This window comes from Pipistrellus kuhlii, unplaced genomic scaffold (assembly GCF_014108245.1).
Source record: "Pipistrellus kuhlii isolate mPipKuh1 unplaced genomic scaffold, mPipKuh1.p scaffold_m20_p_7, whole genome shotgun sequence".
NCBI lineage: Eukaryota > Metazoa > Chordata > Mammalia > Chiroptera > Vespertilionidae > Pipistrellus > Pipistrellus kuhlii.
Window position 1 is genome coordinate 36983371 of NW_023425573.1, and position 17362 is coordinate 37000732.

At 34.5% G+C, this 17362-nt stretch overlaps 1 protein-coding gene across 5 annotated transcripts in view; it reads left to right on the forward strand.

The window, feature by feature from the left end:
* The window catches only part of ATF2 (activating transcription factor 2), a 93581-nt gene that overhangs the window by 49475 nt on the left and 26744 nt on the right, over nt 1-17362 (forward strand). For all 5 annotated transcript variants that reach the window (XM_036422329.2, XM_036422330.2, XM_036422327.2 and 2 more), the window contains 2 exons: nt 6375-6524; nt 10185-10391. In XM_036422329.2, the coding sequence (XP_036278222.1) occupies nt 6375-6524; nt 10185-10391 (357 nt within the window). The remainder of the gene's footprint in view (nt 1-6374; nt 6525-10184; nt 10392-17362) is intronic.

Consider the following 17362-nt stretch of genomic DNA (forward strand, 5'->3'; position numbering starts at 1 on the left):
GCCCAGCTTGTACCCTCTCCATTCTGGGACCCCTCAGGGTTTAAACCGGCAGTTGGATATCCCTCTCACAATCCAAGACTGCTGGCTCCTAACCACTCGCCTTCCTGCCTGCCTGATGATTGCCCCTAATCGCTTTTGCCTGCCAGCCTGATCCACCCCCTCTTGCCTCCCTGCTGGCCTGATTGATGTCATACTGCTCCCCTGTCTGCATGATTGACACCTAACTGCTCCCCTGCTGACCCGATCACCCCCAACTGCCCTCCCCTGCAGGCCTGGTCACCCCCAACTGCCCTCCCCTGCTAGCCATCTTGTTACACCGTGGGGCGGCCATCTTGTGGTGGCCATCTTGTGGCAGTCATCTTGTGATGACATAGTGGCCATCTTTTGACACGAAGGTGTGAGGGTCAATTTGCATGTTACTTCTTTATTATGTAGGATAGTTAAGGATGCTGTTGTGGGGCCCTTATTTTCAGAAGCCTAGTGCTTATAGGAAGATATTATGCATTGTGTTTGTGTACACTATAAATATTGACATGAGATCCTCCTTTTCTGCTGAAGAAATTTCTTCAGAGCAAACACTTTTTAAAATTTATTTATGAACTCTAAAATAAAATTTTGGAAAAGTAAGAGTGGTAAAAACAAATGTAGGCGAGGGGCCACAGAGACAAGATTATCTAGTACTTTTTTAAATTACACAAAAATTTATAGGACCTATTTTCTACAAAATTGCACTGTATCTTACCAAATTTAAGTATAAGGATTTTGTTTGTCATTAAACACATAAACCCTATTTGCTATCTTTGTTACCCTTCTGGTAGAACAATTTTCTTATGTAATATTTGTAATAAAAAAGTAAATCTTCTGAATGTTAATCATCTAGTTTTGTTTAAGATGTGGTAAGGTACTTAAGTGGTATTCTCCAGAATCATTCCTTTAAGATTTGTGTGACAAACTGAGAAATACCTTTAAACACAGGGGGTAGCCAGTAGGCTTTCTGCAGGGGGTTTCTACTGAGAGCTGACAGAGGGCATCTTGGCAAATGTTCAGAAACCTACATTAACTTAGTTAGGCCCTGCATGGAACCTCATGTTCAGCAGAATTCTTCTGACCTGCCTCTGCATGCCAAGCTAATCAGCAAACACCTAATGAGCCTGCTCCAAAGAAGCAGACTCTCTCCCATCCTACTTCATTTTCATATGTTCTCTGGGGGAGGGGAGACAAGACTTCAGGAGGACTGATGATGCTGCAAAGACCACAATAATGATAATTAACTTGCTGAATTTAGAAGATTATGCTGTTAATTAGTTGCAAAATAAAGATAAGTAATAGAGCAGCAGATGGTAGGATAACACCCAGGAGAAGGAGGGTTATTACTCTGATGAGCTTTTGTGGCACATATGAAATATGGATCTGACTTTTTCATAAATTGTTTCTAGAGAACATTATGTGTTGTGTGTTGTTTTTGTTTTTTTGTACTCTGATGGAGTAGTTTGTTCCTACTAAGTTCTGACAGATGTGATAAATTTTTCAATAATACAACATATAACATAGAATTTGAATAGCAGATTACCCCTTAAAGTGAATGTCAAATACATCATCAGCAAAACAATCTATCTCAGACTATCTCTCTAGGAAAAACATTTTTAATATGGTAGTTGAATTTTACATCACTAAAAACTAATTCTAAACATTAAAGCTTTAGTCTGCTTAGAATTATAGTAATAAAGATATTTTGATTTTCTTCTAAACAAGGTATATATCTTTAGTTTAAAATTAAAATTATGTCAATGTTTTATTGTACATGTTGGAAAATATAGACTTTTAAATATTTAATTTCATTGAATTTTATTATCTTAAATTTTTTGTGAGAAATTTTGATCTTAGCAATGGGTTGACCAATGTCTCATTTCTTATTGAATCCTGATATGCATAGAATACTAAATATTAGACAAAAACTCTAGTTTGGAAAACTTTTGTTTAAAATATGTTTAATGAACTAGGAGTCAACAGATAATTCCTTATCCTGGCTCTGCTTCTACCTCAGTCTATGATTCTGGGAATTAACTTCACTCTTGGGCCTTCATTTCTTTATCTGTAGGATGGTGATTGGACTAATTGATGTCCAATATCTCTGCTAGCTCTAAAATTATATTATAAAATAAATATTCATTATATTTATATTTTTAATTAATTTTTGAACCAAAGTATTAGTTCTTTAAACTGTCTCTAGCAAATATAGATAGATATAGATATATAGATGATATAGATATATATATAGATTGTAGATATACTAATACAGTTGTAAAATTTATATGAATCATATTTGGTGACAACATTTTTACCTAACCCATTCTATTATTTTTAGTGTACATGTATATTTACTGCTGTTTTAAAAAGTCTGCATTGTAGAGCAGTGTTAATTAACCCTTGAAAATCTTTTTTTAAATTTTATACTCAGTGGCACACTCTCCAAGTCAGACTCATTGTAATCAATGTAACAGCATGAAGCAGACATTAGAGTTTCTGCACTGGATGAGTACTGTATACCCTAGGGCAGTCAAGAGAGGATAATGAATGAATACTGATGCTGTTCTAAATGCTCAGTAAGGTAGTTACTTGCCCTACTAAAGATTATTCAAGAGAGTGATGTTTATGTACTTCAGAGTCTCCTATGTGCAGTTACTATATTTCATTAATTCTAAGAGTTAAGCTCTTCTCTATAAAACTTTAAATGCTCTTCAATCTTGTTTTCTACCTAAGGACTTATAAAAATACATGATTTTACCAAGTTTTACATCTCAACAGCTACTTATATTTATATCCAGAAATGAAAGCCGTAATCTAACACTAGACTGGGCACTGTTTATTGTATTTTGATATCTAATATTCTGTTGTTAAAAGATATAATTATGCAGCGTGACCACCTCCCCAGATTCTCCTCCTTTGTTATGTTTATATAACCCACACTTTTAAACTCCTATCTTTCTACTTTTAATTCTTTGAACCAAAACCGGTTTGGCTCAGTAGATAAAGCCTCGGCCTGCGGACTGAACGGTCCCAGGTTTGATTCAGGTCAAGGGCATTTACCTTGGTTGTGGACACATCCCCAGTAGGGGGTATGCAAGAAGCAGCTGATCGATGTTTCTCTCACATCGATGTTTCTAACTATCTATCCTTCTCCCTTCCTCTCTGTAAAAAATCAGTAAAATATATATTTTTTTAAAATTCTTCTTTGACCATTTAGCCTAAGCATTCCTACCTGATTATAGCCAATAATCCTTTGGACACTTATTGATTTTAGTTTTAATACATCCACTTCCACATTATCCCAAGTTTCTATATCTTAATGACTAATGTGGTTGTTTCTGCTTGTTTAAGAATGAAGAAAATTAAGGGATGAACTAAGAATTTTACGTTATCTGAATTCTAAAAGATGTAGTGTATTTACATAATAAAATATGTCTGATGCTAAACCAGTGCTAAAGATGACCCCTAAGTTCATTTTTCCTAAGTACATTGTGAAAATACAAAAGTTTAGGAATTCTCCTGGCTCTTTGGCATCACCACTCACACATTTATGCTAAGAAAATAGAGGCTATTTTTTAAGAAATAAGGAAGCAGACATTAGATAAATCCTTTTATTAGTAAGGTACTTTTACATAATATACTTAATCTTTACCTTAACCCTATAAGGAAGTTACCATTATTCATTCCCAGTTTTATAGATAAGGAAATTTTGTGGTTGTCTTTTGAAGCAGTAAACCATCCAACCTCATATATATATTTTATTGATTTCAGAGAGGAAGGAAGAGGGAGAGAGATATAGAAGCATCAGTGATAAAAGAGAATCATTGAGTGGATGCCTCCTGCACACCCACACTGGGAATTGAGCCCACAATCTGGCCATGTTCCCTGATCAGGAATTGAACCATGACCTCTTGGTTCATAGGTTGACGTTCAGCCACTGAGCCACACCAGTTGGGCCAGCCTCAGATTTTACTTCTTGATCATTCCTTGTGTGTTTGTTGTTTGTTTGTTTGAAGACAAATCCAGGATTTGAACTAGCTTAATGGCTGTGTGATTTTGGGCAAATGATCAGGTTTCCTAATCTGTCCTATTAGAAACTCATTGGAGCTGAAACCGGTTTGGCTTAGAGGGTCGGCCTCTGGACTGAAGGGTCCCGGGTTCAATTCTAGTCAAGGGCATGTACCTTAGTTGTGGGCACATCCCCAGTAGGAGGCGTGCAAGAGGCAGCTGATCGATGACCCTCTCATTGATGTTTCTATCTCTCTTCCTCTCTGTAAAAAATCAATAAAATGTATATTTTAAAAAATAAAATCAATAAGAATATATAAAAAAAAGAAACTCATTGGACACAACATGAATGGATCTCAAGTACATTATGCTAAAGGAAAGCTGGATTCAATTCCATTTACATGGTAGTCTGAGAAAGTTTTGGGGATCAGAAAACAGATTAGTGGTTTTCAGAGGCTGAGTATGTGAGGGGAGAATGACAGGAAAGGAGTATGAGGAAAATTTGGGAGATAATAGAACTGTACTGTATTCTGACTGTAGAGGGTGTTTGTTAAAACTTAAAACTGTACATCAAAATGAGTTCATTTTATTTTAAGTAACATATTCCTCAGTAAAACTTTTTTTAACCTGCTGACTTTGCTCTTTAAATCATACTCAGAATCCACAATGATTAGTAGTAAAGAAAAAATGTCCACTAACCAGTTGTCCAGGTTTAATTATTGGCTAGTGGAAATTTTCTTAATCTTTTCATATATGCTTCAGTTTTTAAGGGATCTGGATTAAGTTATGCATATATGAAAATAAAGAAACTTCAAATTTTTGAATAGTTGTCAAATTTTCTAAATTGTTCTTAATTGGCGTGAATAAAATTATTACTAGAATAATTGATTTGGAGGCCTTTTTCAAAAGTTCTTCTCCCTTACTCACCCATTTCTGCTATATCCAGGGAAGGAAGAGAGAAAGATTACCAAGAATCTGTTTTAGCATGTAACCCAAACAGTTACTTCTAGGAAGTTTGGGAAGCACTGGATAAATTGCAACACACTTCTCATATCGATATCTGTAGCCTCTCTCCTAAAATTTGCACCTGAGTATGGACTTTAGGAAAATGTAATAAACACATTTCTCCATCAAATGTTGTAAGAAAACTTTATTTTGGGTTCGAGGACTATATCTGTTATTAAGAATATTATCAGCAATAATAGTTACAGGTCTCCCATGTTCCTGAGGTCTCTTTCATCACTAAGATACATAATTATATTATGCTAATTATTTCAAATTTACAGATCATTACAATAAAACTACCAAAAAAATTATGTCCTTCTCACCAAAGAAACCAATTTCTGTTTATTAGCAAATATGTTTTTCACCTATGATGCATATCAGTATTGCACCAGCTGCTAAAAGGAATGCAAATAAATATAAGGCAACCTCTGCTCTTAAAATGCCTGGGGAGATAATATATTCACATATGACACATTTCTGCTGATAGGATAATAAACTTGATTCAAATTGTGTCTTTATAAAGAGGTAGCCATAAATGTCTAGGGCCTCATTCTAACACTAGATCTGCCCCACTCTGATAGTGGGTCAGGTACAAGTCATTGTCGAAGTAAGCACTAACAATAGACTTGCTTGCAGAGATCAGATGGCCCGTATCTGGAAAAGAAAAGATTTTGGTCTAAGAATCTAAGAACCTGAGAATATTGGGATATGGGATACAGTAATGGGGTGGGGGAAATAGGTGAAAGTGTACGTAATTAACTTCTGTTATTTTATTTATTTTTTAAATATATTTTATTGATTTTCCACAGAGAGGAAGAGAGAGGGATAGAGAGCTAGAAACGTCGATGAGAGAGAAACATCGACCAGCTGCCTCCTGCACACCTCCCACTGGGGATATGCCCGCAACCAATGTACATGCCCTTGACCGGAATCGAACCTGGGACCTTTCAGTCCGCAGACCGACACTCTATCCACTGAGCCAAACCGGTCTCGGCCTGTTGTTTATTTTAGTTGAATGGTTATTTTCAGTCAATAGTGTTTTAAATTTTCACTCTTTCTCAAAATTGATTAGGAACAAGAAAGTTCAGAATTCTCTAGTAGTACTAGTCAAAAAGACTCAGGGAAGCTTTCCAAAGGTCCTTTTGTTTATCTTATTGATATTTATAATGATCTTAGGAATATAATGAATTATGATAAATCAAAGCTAATTTTGAAGTTGAATGAATTTATGCTTTCCTTTTTAAATTTCTCTTTTATTTAACCAAAGAGTATTTCAAGAGTTGGATTTGGGTGGAAAGTAGAGAATTTTTAAAAAATTTGTGTTTGCATTTCAGAGATTAAAAGCTGCTTTGACCCAGCAACATCCTCCTGTGACCAATGGCGATACTGTAAAGGGTCACAGTAGCGGATTGGTTAGGACTCAATCAGAGGAATCTCGACCACAGTCATTACAACAGCCAGCCACATCCACTACAGAAACTCCGGTAGGTGTGTTGTTTTTATCTTGCAGCACTCTTATTATCCTTAAAAAGGCAAAGACAGTGTAACTTAAATGACTATATGCTTTGAAAAAAAATATTTCTGGTTATATTGTTATTCCAAAAGTATATGAGAAGTCTTAGATAAAGGTAGTTCAAATATTAAATAAAGTCAGTCCAGTCCATCAGTCCATCGAGCAGTTATTACTACACCCTATATGTATGTAGGTCTGACATGGCACAATATCCATCAATACTTTTAAGGAAACATATTATTGTTGATTATATTCAAGTAATGTATATATATATATGTATTACATTGCTCACATAGATGAAACAAGTATTTAAAATTTGGGAAACATCACACGAAAGGAAAAGATATGCCATATAGCAATCATTTGTACTAGAGGCCCTTTTTACTCCTTTCTAGTTCTGGACTGCCTGTTAGGTGATTGATATTTCTGTATGTCTACAGTATATTTCTATAGTGTAAAGGGTTGCTGTATTTCTGTTAAATGTTTCAGAACTCAAGAAGAGCTTTTATCTTCTCTACTTAAGAATGTTAGCATTGGCATTAAAAAGCAGAACTTTCTTTCCATTTAAAGAAACACAGGTAAACAGCAAGTTTTAGAATGCCTCCTAAGCATAGGTGTTTAGATAATTACATTTTATCTTTATGAAACTTACAACAAAGTGGAATGTAGTTGTGGTTGTCATCCACTAAACAACTTTACTAAATGTCCGAGAGAGGGAAAGTAAATCAGTGTGTTTTAATGTCATAATTCTGGGGTAAGCAAGCTGGCCCACAGGCCAAATGAACCCCAGTGCTATTTTTTTGTTTGGTCTGCAAGCTAATTTTGGTTTTTACATCTTTAAAAGTTTATTGAAAAGAAATGAATATGTTATTTTCTTATTCTACCTATAGTTTCCATGAATCTAACTTTTTATATCTTTACATTTTATTACGTTAAATTAAAGCTCCACTGCTATATCTCTAGTTTCTAGAATAGTTTAATATATTTTTTTAATGAAGTGGAATGAATGAATCAATGAAAGAAGGGAGAGAAGAAGGTACATATTCTTCTAATTAGCCTCAAGTTCTTGTTAGGTGTAAAAATATAACAAATGTAAATGATAGCTCTCACATATCATAATCAGATTTAGCCTTTGCTGTAATAACTGAGTTGTCAATTAAAAAAAAAAAAAAAAACTGGCTGAAACCGGTTTGGCTCAGTGGATAGAGCGTCGGCCTTTGGACTGAAAGGTCCCGGGTTCGATTCCGGTCAAGGTCATGTACCTTGGTTGTGGGCACATCCCCAGTAGGGGATGTGCAAGAGGCAGCTGATCAATGTCTCTCTCATCGATGTTTCTAACTCTATCCCTCTCTCTTCCTCTCTGTAAAAAATCAATAAAATATATTTTTTTAAAAACTGATCTTTCTTATTTAGTCAAATGAGTAAAAAAAAGTAAAAAACAAAAACAAAAAAAAAACCTGCTGTAAGTTACAAGGGTGAAGTAAAGAAAATATTTCAAGGTTGCCTTTCTTGAAGCCAGCCATAGAAATATTTTTATAAAAGATTAACTTGGAATCATGTACATATAATAAATAATCTAATACTTGATCTTTATTATAATTAAAATACAGTATAAATGGAATAACCCTTATAATTTTCAATGCTAGTTATTTGGAAAAGGAATTAAATCATACCATTGTATTTTTTAGAGTTCATAGGTTGAGAAGTAGTTTGGTGGTTTTCTTGCAAAACTTATCTTGATCTTATATATAAAATTTTTGCTTATTATATAGTAAGAAAATTGAAGTTTTATTTGTTTACACAGTTTTAAAATATAATTAATTGTAGGTAAAGATTGTTTTCAGACTTCTTTGGATCATGGGCCTATTGCCACAAAGTGACTGTTTGCTCTGCACTATTTCTAAGAGTTCATTTCCTATTTTCATATTCAAGTGTTCTGTGGTACAATTTTGGGATTTGTATAAGAGGGTTGGAGTTATTTATTGCTCTATAGTGCTAGACACTAGACAATATCATTAGCAAGTGAAGATTTCTGTCTCTCACTGATCTGAAATAACCATGCCAATCCGTTGAGGAGTCAGGGGATAAATTAAAATGAAAATCTGGACTCCTATGGGATACTGCCCATCAGGAAAATAAGCATTAATGAACCTGACCCTTAGAAAAAGACTTCCCCTAAATTCCAAAACCTGAAGAAAAGCTGAGTAGAGTCCTATGCCACTAACAATGTTTTAGTGATGGACTGCATATATGGTGGTGGATCTGTAAGATCACAGTATATGCTTACAGCAAACCTATGATGGAAAGCGGGGGGTGAGGGGTTGGCGAGACAAGGAAACTATCATAGACATATTTCTGAAAAGAGTGACACCTCCTCAAGAAGAGCTTCGGGTACGTCCTTCAGGAGGCATTTTTGTCATAGGAGATGACAACTCCACGGGTGTTATTGCCCCTGAAGACCTTCCAGTGGGACAAGATGTGGACGTAGATGGCAGTGAGGTGGTGTAAAAGTCTACAGTAGTGTACCATAGTGTCCTAGGCCTTCACATCCACTCACCAGTCACTCACTGACACACCCACAGCAACTTCCAGTCCTGCAAGCTCCATTTATGGTAAATGCCCAATACAGGTTTGCCATTTTTTTATTCTCTATTTTTATTGTATCTTTTCTATGTTCAGATATGTTCAGATACACAAATGCCATGTGTTAAAATTGTCTATTGTATTTAGTATAGTAACATGCTGTCCAGGCTTGTAGCCTAGGAGCAATAAGCTATATCATGTGGCCTAGGTATGTAGTAGTCTGTACCATCTAAGTTTGAGTAAGTGCACTCTGTGATGTTCCCACAACAAGGAAATTGCCTAACAATGCATTTCTCAGACTGCATCCCCGGCATTGAGAGTCACCGGACTGTATACCAAAGTAGGTACATTGATGCCTTGATTTTAGAGAAACCAGTTTTTAAAAAATATAGTTTTGTTGATTTCAGAGAGGAAAAGAGAGGGGGAGAAAGGTAGAAACATCAATGATGAGAGAGAATCATTGATCAGCTGCCTCCTGCAATCCACAGCCTTACTGTGGATTGAGCCTACAACGTGGACCTGTGCCCTTGACCGGAATCGAATTCATGAGACTTCAGTCCACAGGCCAACCCTCTGTCCACTGAGACAAGCCAGCTAGGACATAGAGAAACCAATTTACAGATTTAATGTAAATGTGGTTTCCCATTTAAATTTAAATAAGCAATTATTAAATCTTTACTTTAGTACCTTATAATTAGTTTTCAAATGATTGAATAACACCTTAATGTACTTTTAAGAGTATACTTGGGAAAATGTAAGATTTTTATATGATCATTTGCATTGCATTTTCAGTTTCTTCATATTCTATATAAATGAAAATATTATAGAAACTTTAAAGACTTTATTTAATGTAAATAGTGACTTAGTGAGAATCTTATTTTAGCAGTGCTCATTTATTTCAAGGAATTTGTTAAACCACTAGGTGATCTTCACATTGTCCCAAAATATTGATATATACAATGAGACTTAGAAAATAAAGTTAGTAGCTCTCCCCTTTTGCCACCCTTCATTGCCTGTGTTAAAAAGCTTTCCTTTCTGTTTATTACAGGCTTCTCCAGCTCACACAACTCCACAGACCCAAAATACAAGTGGTCGACGAAGAAGAGCAGCTAATGAAGATCCTGATGAGAAAAGGAGGAAATTTCTGGAACGAAATAGAGCAGCAGCTTCAAGATGCCGACAAAAAAGGAAAGTCTGGGTTCAGTCTTTAGAGAAGAAGGCTGAAGATTTGAGTTCATTAAATGGACAACTACAGGTAGGGTGCATATGTATAAATTTTGTTTTATATATTTTAATACTTGTGACCACAGCTCTTCCCTTTTTTTCTACTTACCCATCTAAATATTATAGGACCCAATATTGGGTGTGTGTATGTAAAACCTAATTTTATAAACTTATTTGGATACTGAGATAAAATATTATAAAACTTTCAATTTAAAATAAGTGTAAAGTAATTTAAAATAAGTGTTTGTGTAGTGCAAAAGTACTTAAACTTTATAAAGTTGTGATATAACGTTCAAACATTTTTAAAATTAAAAATATCACTGGTATTTCACTTTTCATGTTCAATTGTTAGTTTATATCACAGTGATAAAGTTGCGTTAGTAGCAGTTTTGATTTTAAGTCCTTTTGTTCTTTGAATTATAAATTTTGTTTTGTTTTGTTTGTTTTATTTAAAGTGAATATAATGCTCAAGAAAGGTGCCAGATTGACAGCTTTGGAAACTGAAGGACTCTTATTATCCACAGAACAGGTACAATATGGCCAGTGGCAATAGAAATCATTTTATGCTGCCCTGCCAATGTGCCTCAGATACATTTCTTAGGAACTTCGTGGTTATAAAGGTTTAAGGCTCCTTCCTATTCAGTCTTTGGTAAGATTTCCAATGGGAGAGCACCAAATCTATTTCCTTCCTTCTGTTTTTTGTTTTATTTTTCTTTTTTTCTTAATGTTGTGAACATTCTCCAATAAAATATTCTAAATTACCCATCAACGAACATCAGCTAGAAAATTGATGTTAATGAATTGTAGTTATTGATCAGTTTTCTGAGTTAATTTATTCCCAGTTAAAAATAAATATTTCTATGTAATTATAATTGATGATGAGAGTTCTCTTCTTAAACCTTTCTATCTTTAAAGATATCACTAATATAAATGTCTATTTAAATGCTTGGGAAAAAGTTTTTAGCATCAGGAATAGCATTTAACATGTAATATAAATTTTATAACCTAAAAATTCTTCATATATGTGTTAGACATTTTTTAATACTGTGTTGTGCTTTGTGCTTTGAATATTGGCATGTTAGTTTAGAACAAATGGTCTTATAAAATCTATTTTAACCATTTAGAAAAAATTTAAAAATGATTTACCACATCACAGAGACTTTAAATATATACTTATATACTAAAGTATACTAAGAAATTATTACATTATCATCTGATAAATGAATTCTTAAGAACTATTTTCATAAGTTTTTAGAAAAAAAATGTATAAATTTTTTTCCTCTTAAATTCAGTGAAACAGATTATAGGTACCAATTTATTTATACAACTATAAAAAAAGTCTATTCTTTAACAGGTTTGTTACAATATTAACTTTTTAAAAACTATTTTAAGTAATTTAAAAACTAATTTTACTATTAAAATTTTAAATATATTAAAGTGACTTAACTAGACTACTTATAGTTATATGACATTAAACATATAATTCTTCGTTAGCCTCAGTTGTCTTATCCAGAGAATAGAGATAATACCTGCTGGTCTATTTATCTGGTTTGGCGCATAAATTAGTTGAATCAGAATGAATGTAGGTATTTTTAAATACATAAATTTTTAATTTTAATAAGATAAATGTATTAATATTTTCCTTTGTCATTTGGCTTACTTGCCTTAAGTAAAGATGACTTAAAACTATAAATGTTATATAAATACATGATCTCATTTACAGGTATTGTTGAACTTGAGGTTTTCTGCTTTGACCCAAGTTTTAGCAATTTTAACAGCTATTAATGAGATATTGCTATTTCCTTATATACTGCAGAACTGATCACTGTTATTAATACTGATGCTTTATTATTGGAAAACCTTGGAAAATTCAGTATTCAAAATAAATGTAATCTTTATTAATTGCATGTTTTTTCCACCATGCAAACTATAATTAAAATGTCATTGTAAAATGTGTTGCATTTTTATTTTCTAAGTGAGGTAGAAATATTTTGACTGGAGGAATAAAGGCAAGATTTATCTAGGTACAAGTTAGCTAGCACATCATTTTCAAAACAAAACTTAAAAAAAGTCAAATTCAAGAAATCACTAAATAAAGTTATATTCAATTGTAGAGGTTAATACCTCAAATTACAAACAGAACAAGTAAAATCCGTATTTTTATTAAAAACTGATGATGGCATCATCCTATATCATAAAAGATAAACAAATAAATTGACAATATCTCTGCTAAGCTCACCAGCCAATCAGGAGTGAGTATGCAAATTAACCTGACAAAGATGGTGGGTTAATTGGAGAGCTTGGCTCCCCAAGCCGCTAGATGGAGAGCAGAGAGGGAGAGCTGGTGGCTTGGAGGACTTGGCAGAGTGGGAGGCCGTGGGACGGAAACAGAGCAGGAAGGGAAAAACCAAGAGTGTGGGGAGCACCAGGAATTCTGGTGGCAGCCCCAGGACCAGAAGCAAAAGCCCAGAGTGCAGTCAGCAACAGGAATGCTGGGAATTGCAGTTCTGGTGGCAGACAGATCTCCTAGACACTGCACATGTGTCAAACACAAGGCCCGCGGGCCAAATCCGTCCCGCCAGGCCTTGCAATGTGGCCCGCACCGCGCTGTCATCACTGCACTCCGCTGCTTTTCCATCACAATGACAGTTTATGACTGTTCAGTAAACCATTCGGCCCGCGATTTAGGCTGGATTTTAGATTTTGGCCCCTTCTCTGATTGAGTTCGACACCCCTACGTGACTAGAGCAAAGTGAACCTGGAGCAAGTTACTGTTGCGGTGGGGAGGGAGGGAAAGCAAAGGTGAGAGACATAAGTAAAATCAGAGTGTCTAGGGAAAATATCCTAAAACTTCTAGGAAATTTCCAACAATGAAGCAAAGAAAAGAAAAGAAAAGAAAAAGCCTCTATTATTCTGTGAGCAACAAACTAAACTGGGTTGGGGTCTCAGACAATCCACTCATATGATTGCCAAGACAGACAAACTCCCGGATTGGAGAGGGCTCCCAGATTGGAGAGGGTGCAGGTCGGGCTGAGGTTCCCACCTCCCGGGCACGAATCTTTGTGCCCTGGGCCCCTATTAGTTAGATAAGAAAGTGTTCTCAGTTTTAGAGATACACACCAAAATATGTAAGATAGGCAAAATGATATGTTGTCAGGGATTTTCTTTAAAACTAGAGGCCCCATAAACCAAATTTGTGCAAGAGTAGGCCTTCCTTCCCCCGGCTTATGGCGCCGGCTTCCCTCTGGCACCCAGAACCCAGGCTTCATTCTGGCCACCAGCAGGCATCCAGGACTCGGGCTTCCTTTGCAGCCCCGTTCCTGAAGGATGTCTGGTCTAATTAGCATATTACACTTTTATTATTATAGATAATTCTGCAAGCCCAGCTGGTGCGATTCAGGGGTTGAGGGTCTCTCAATCCCCATTTGGGAGCCTACAGGCGGCAGCTGATCAATGATTCTCTGTCATTGATGTTTTTATCTCTCCCTCTCCTTTCCGCTCTGAGGTCAATAAAAATATATTTTTTTAAAAAAATACCTGTGCAAAAAAAAAAAAAAAAGAATAAAGTTCATTTGTATGTAATAACCTGGGAAAATGTCTGTAATACATTGTGGGCAAAAAAGAAAGTTGCTGAAAACAGTCTAAACATTCATCAGTGGATGAGTGGATAAATAAATTGGGGTATATACATTCAATGGAATATTATTTGGGCACTAAAAGGATTAAAAGTACATACTAAAATGTAGATGAACCTCAAAACATGCTTAAGTAAAAGAAGCTAGACACATAGTCACATTATATGACTATTTGTATGCAATATCTAGAGCAGATAAATTCATAGAGACAAAAATGCAAATTGGTTATTGCCAGAGACGGGGAAAAAAGAAAAAGGAGAAACTGGTTAATGGGTAATAGGTTTTATTTTAGAGTGACAGAGATGTTTTATAAGTAGACACAGGGAGGTGGTTGTACAACATGGTAAATGTACTAAATGCCATTGAATTAATTCATTTTAAAATGGTTAATTCTGTATTATGGGAATTTCACTTCAATAAATTACTCAATAAAAAGTTAATTGCATACTAAAATGTATACCATAAATCTTTTTTCATTAGTAAAAGGTTTGTGGTTAAGTTAGATAGATAAATGTGTAGGTTTGGAAATCTATAGCAATGAATCTCTACATATACTTAGGTAAAATTTTAGGAATGACATGTAAAAGTAATAAAGAGAAGAGAGGGTATGGGGAAGCCTGGATGGTTTGGGAAGAAAAGGCACTTTAATTATGACTTTCTCTAATCAAGTGGATATGTGATTTTGATTTTTGTTTTATAGTTATTTGTCAAAATAAAAAGTTTTAAAATAGTGATACCATAGTTTTCGGAGTGTGAAGAGTTAACATGCTTATAGTAGATTCAGGGAGAAAAAATATTTTTCCATTAGCTGTGAAAAATAGAATGACTTGTAAAGAAAATTGAATGTAAAAATAATAATTAAACTGTGCTTTATGTAAACACGTTCATCAATTCTACATTTTTAAAAATAATCCTTCATGTGACATACATGCTTAACTGATTGGTGTAGTGGGCAGTAACGATTCAAAAAATATTAGATTTTTAAAAATATTATTCATCCTTATTGCCCCAGTCATGAAATTTAATTATATTTTAGCTTTCTAAAATCATTGCTAAAAAGGCAATTTTATCAAATTGTATTAGAGACATTTGTGATAATCTAGACCAAGAATCTAGACAAAATTATATTTTTAAGGTAATACATGATTTCGTTGTCTTTTATTTATAATGCTTTTAACCTCTTATGCCTTTGTCTTTCAGTTATATTCATTTTGGTGGTTAGTTTTCAATTTATAACTTCAGCATATTTCCTTTATGAACTAAAGTCAGACTCCTTAACATTTACTCTATGGATAAAACTTGCAAGTGTTGTTGTAGATTTTGCTTTTAAAACTTAGGTATTGTAAAATGTATGTGAAATAAGAGGTTCAATAAATTAATAGAAGCATTCTTTGATAGCTGGTTACATGAGGAGTTTTCACTTATGGAAAAGGTTTTATGGAAATCTTTTCCAAATAGTGATAGGGAAGAGGTTTTGCTTATTGGTCTGTTGACTTTAAAGGAATAAGATCAACCGAAACCAGTTTGGCTCAATGGATAGAGCATCGGCTAGGGGACTGAAAGGTCCCGGGTTCGATTCCGGTCAAGGGCGTGTACCTTGGTTTCGGGCATATCCCCCGTAAGGGGTGTGCAAGAGGCAGCTGATCGATGACTCGCTCTTATCGATGTTTCTAACTATCTCTCCCTGCCTCTCTGTACAAAATCAATAAAATATATTTTTAAAAAAAAGGAATAAGATCAAATCTTTAGTATTTATCATTTGAAATAGAAAGGAATAGCAGTAATTCAAGATGCTGTACAATGCCTGTTTTAATTTCTGGAAAAAAAATATGGTATTACTATCTTCCTCTGCGCCCCTCCTCCTTAGTTTTTTTTTTTTTTTTTTTATCTAGAGAAGGGGGGAAAAGGTAATAATGATGCCACCTGTTTTTTATTAAGAGTTTGAGACCTAGTATTGTTTTTACTACCCTTTATCAAAAAAATCTAAGCCTTTACTTTCCCATCAGACAAAGTCATAAAATACTTTGTGAGAGAGGATATAGAAAAGTATTCTGTAACTGTGCTATGTAAATACTAGTTATTTATTATTTGTTCTGTCATTAAACATAAATGCTTAATGTGTATAGGGCATGTTATTAGACACAGGGAATATAATAGTGAAAAAGATATTGTCCTTGAACTTATAAAATTTGTTGTCTAGCAGAGGAGACAAACATGAAGAGATGGGTCATTCCCTTCCATTTTGCAAAATATTTTTAAAATAGGCTGAAACCGGTTTGGCTCAGTGGATAGAGCTTCAGCCTGTGGACTGAAGGGTCCCGGTTCGATTCCGGTCAAGGGCATGTACCTTGGTTTCGGGCACATCCCCAGTACGGGTTATGCAAGAAGCAGCTGATGGATGACTCTCTCTCATCTATGTTTCTAGCTCTCTCTCTGTCTTTCCTCTCTCTAAAAAATCAATAAAATATATTTTTTTAAAAATTAAAAATATATATTTTTAAAATAGAATTCCATCATCTATATTTCTGTTGTAGGCAAAAAACTATTTTATTCTCAAGTGTAGGTTTTGCATCCATGACAACCTTTGGAACTGTGTAGTGAGAATCTTGATATTCTATCATTGATTTTTCTGAAAACTGAACATGGGAAAAATTTGATCTTCAGCAATGAGAAATTCCCCAAAGAAGAAATTATCTAACATTATTTCTTTAATTTTGAGAGTAGTGGCTGAACTAGTAAGGTAAAGATCATAAATGTATGGAATACCTGTGGTCATTAAGATGTGGCCAGGTATCAGTGAGAAATTTTGATTGATTAGTCTGACCTGATTTCATCAGTCTGATCTGTTGCAGATAAACTGTAAAAAAACAACAACAACAACAAAAACCCAACACTTGTTAATTAGTATGTAAATTTCAAGTAGCTAAAAATAGAATGGATTGATGGTAAGAAAATGCCTAAGTAATTTACATTTTATTTTAAACCAGAATAATTTTTACAGCATCTGCTTTATCTTACCAAACAGGTTTTACTTTGATTAGAAAAAAATCAATAAATGCTCACATTTTAATGAGACTTTGACATTTTCAAAATGTTTTCATACCCTTTATTTCACTTCGCCTCTTTTTGGTATTTTTTACCTCCTGGACATAGAATTTCCATGGTCCTCTCTAAAGATAGCTATGTACTCTCAGTCTATGCCAGCCTGTGCTGTGCTCTGGGGATACAAAGAGAAAGAAATCTGGCAGAGGTGGCAAACAAATAAACCAAAAATTAGAATTCAGTGTCATAAGTACTGTGTTAATGCACACACTCATATAAGTATATAGGGTTGTGGGAACAAAGAAATGGGCATCTCTTTTTCTAT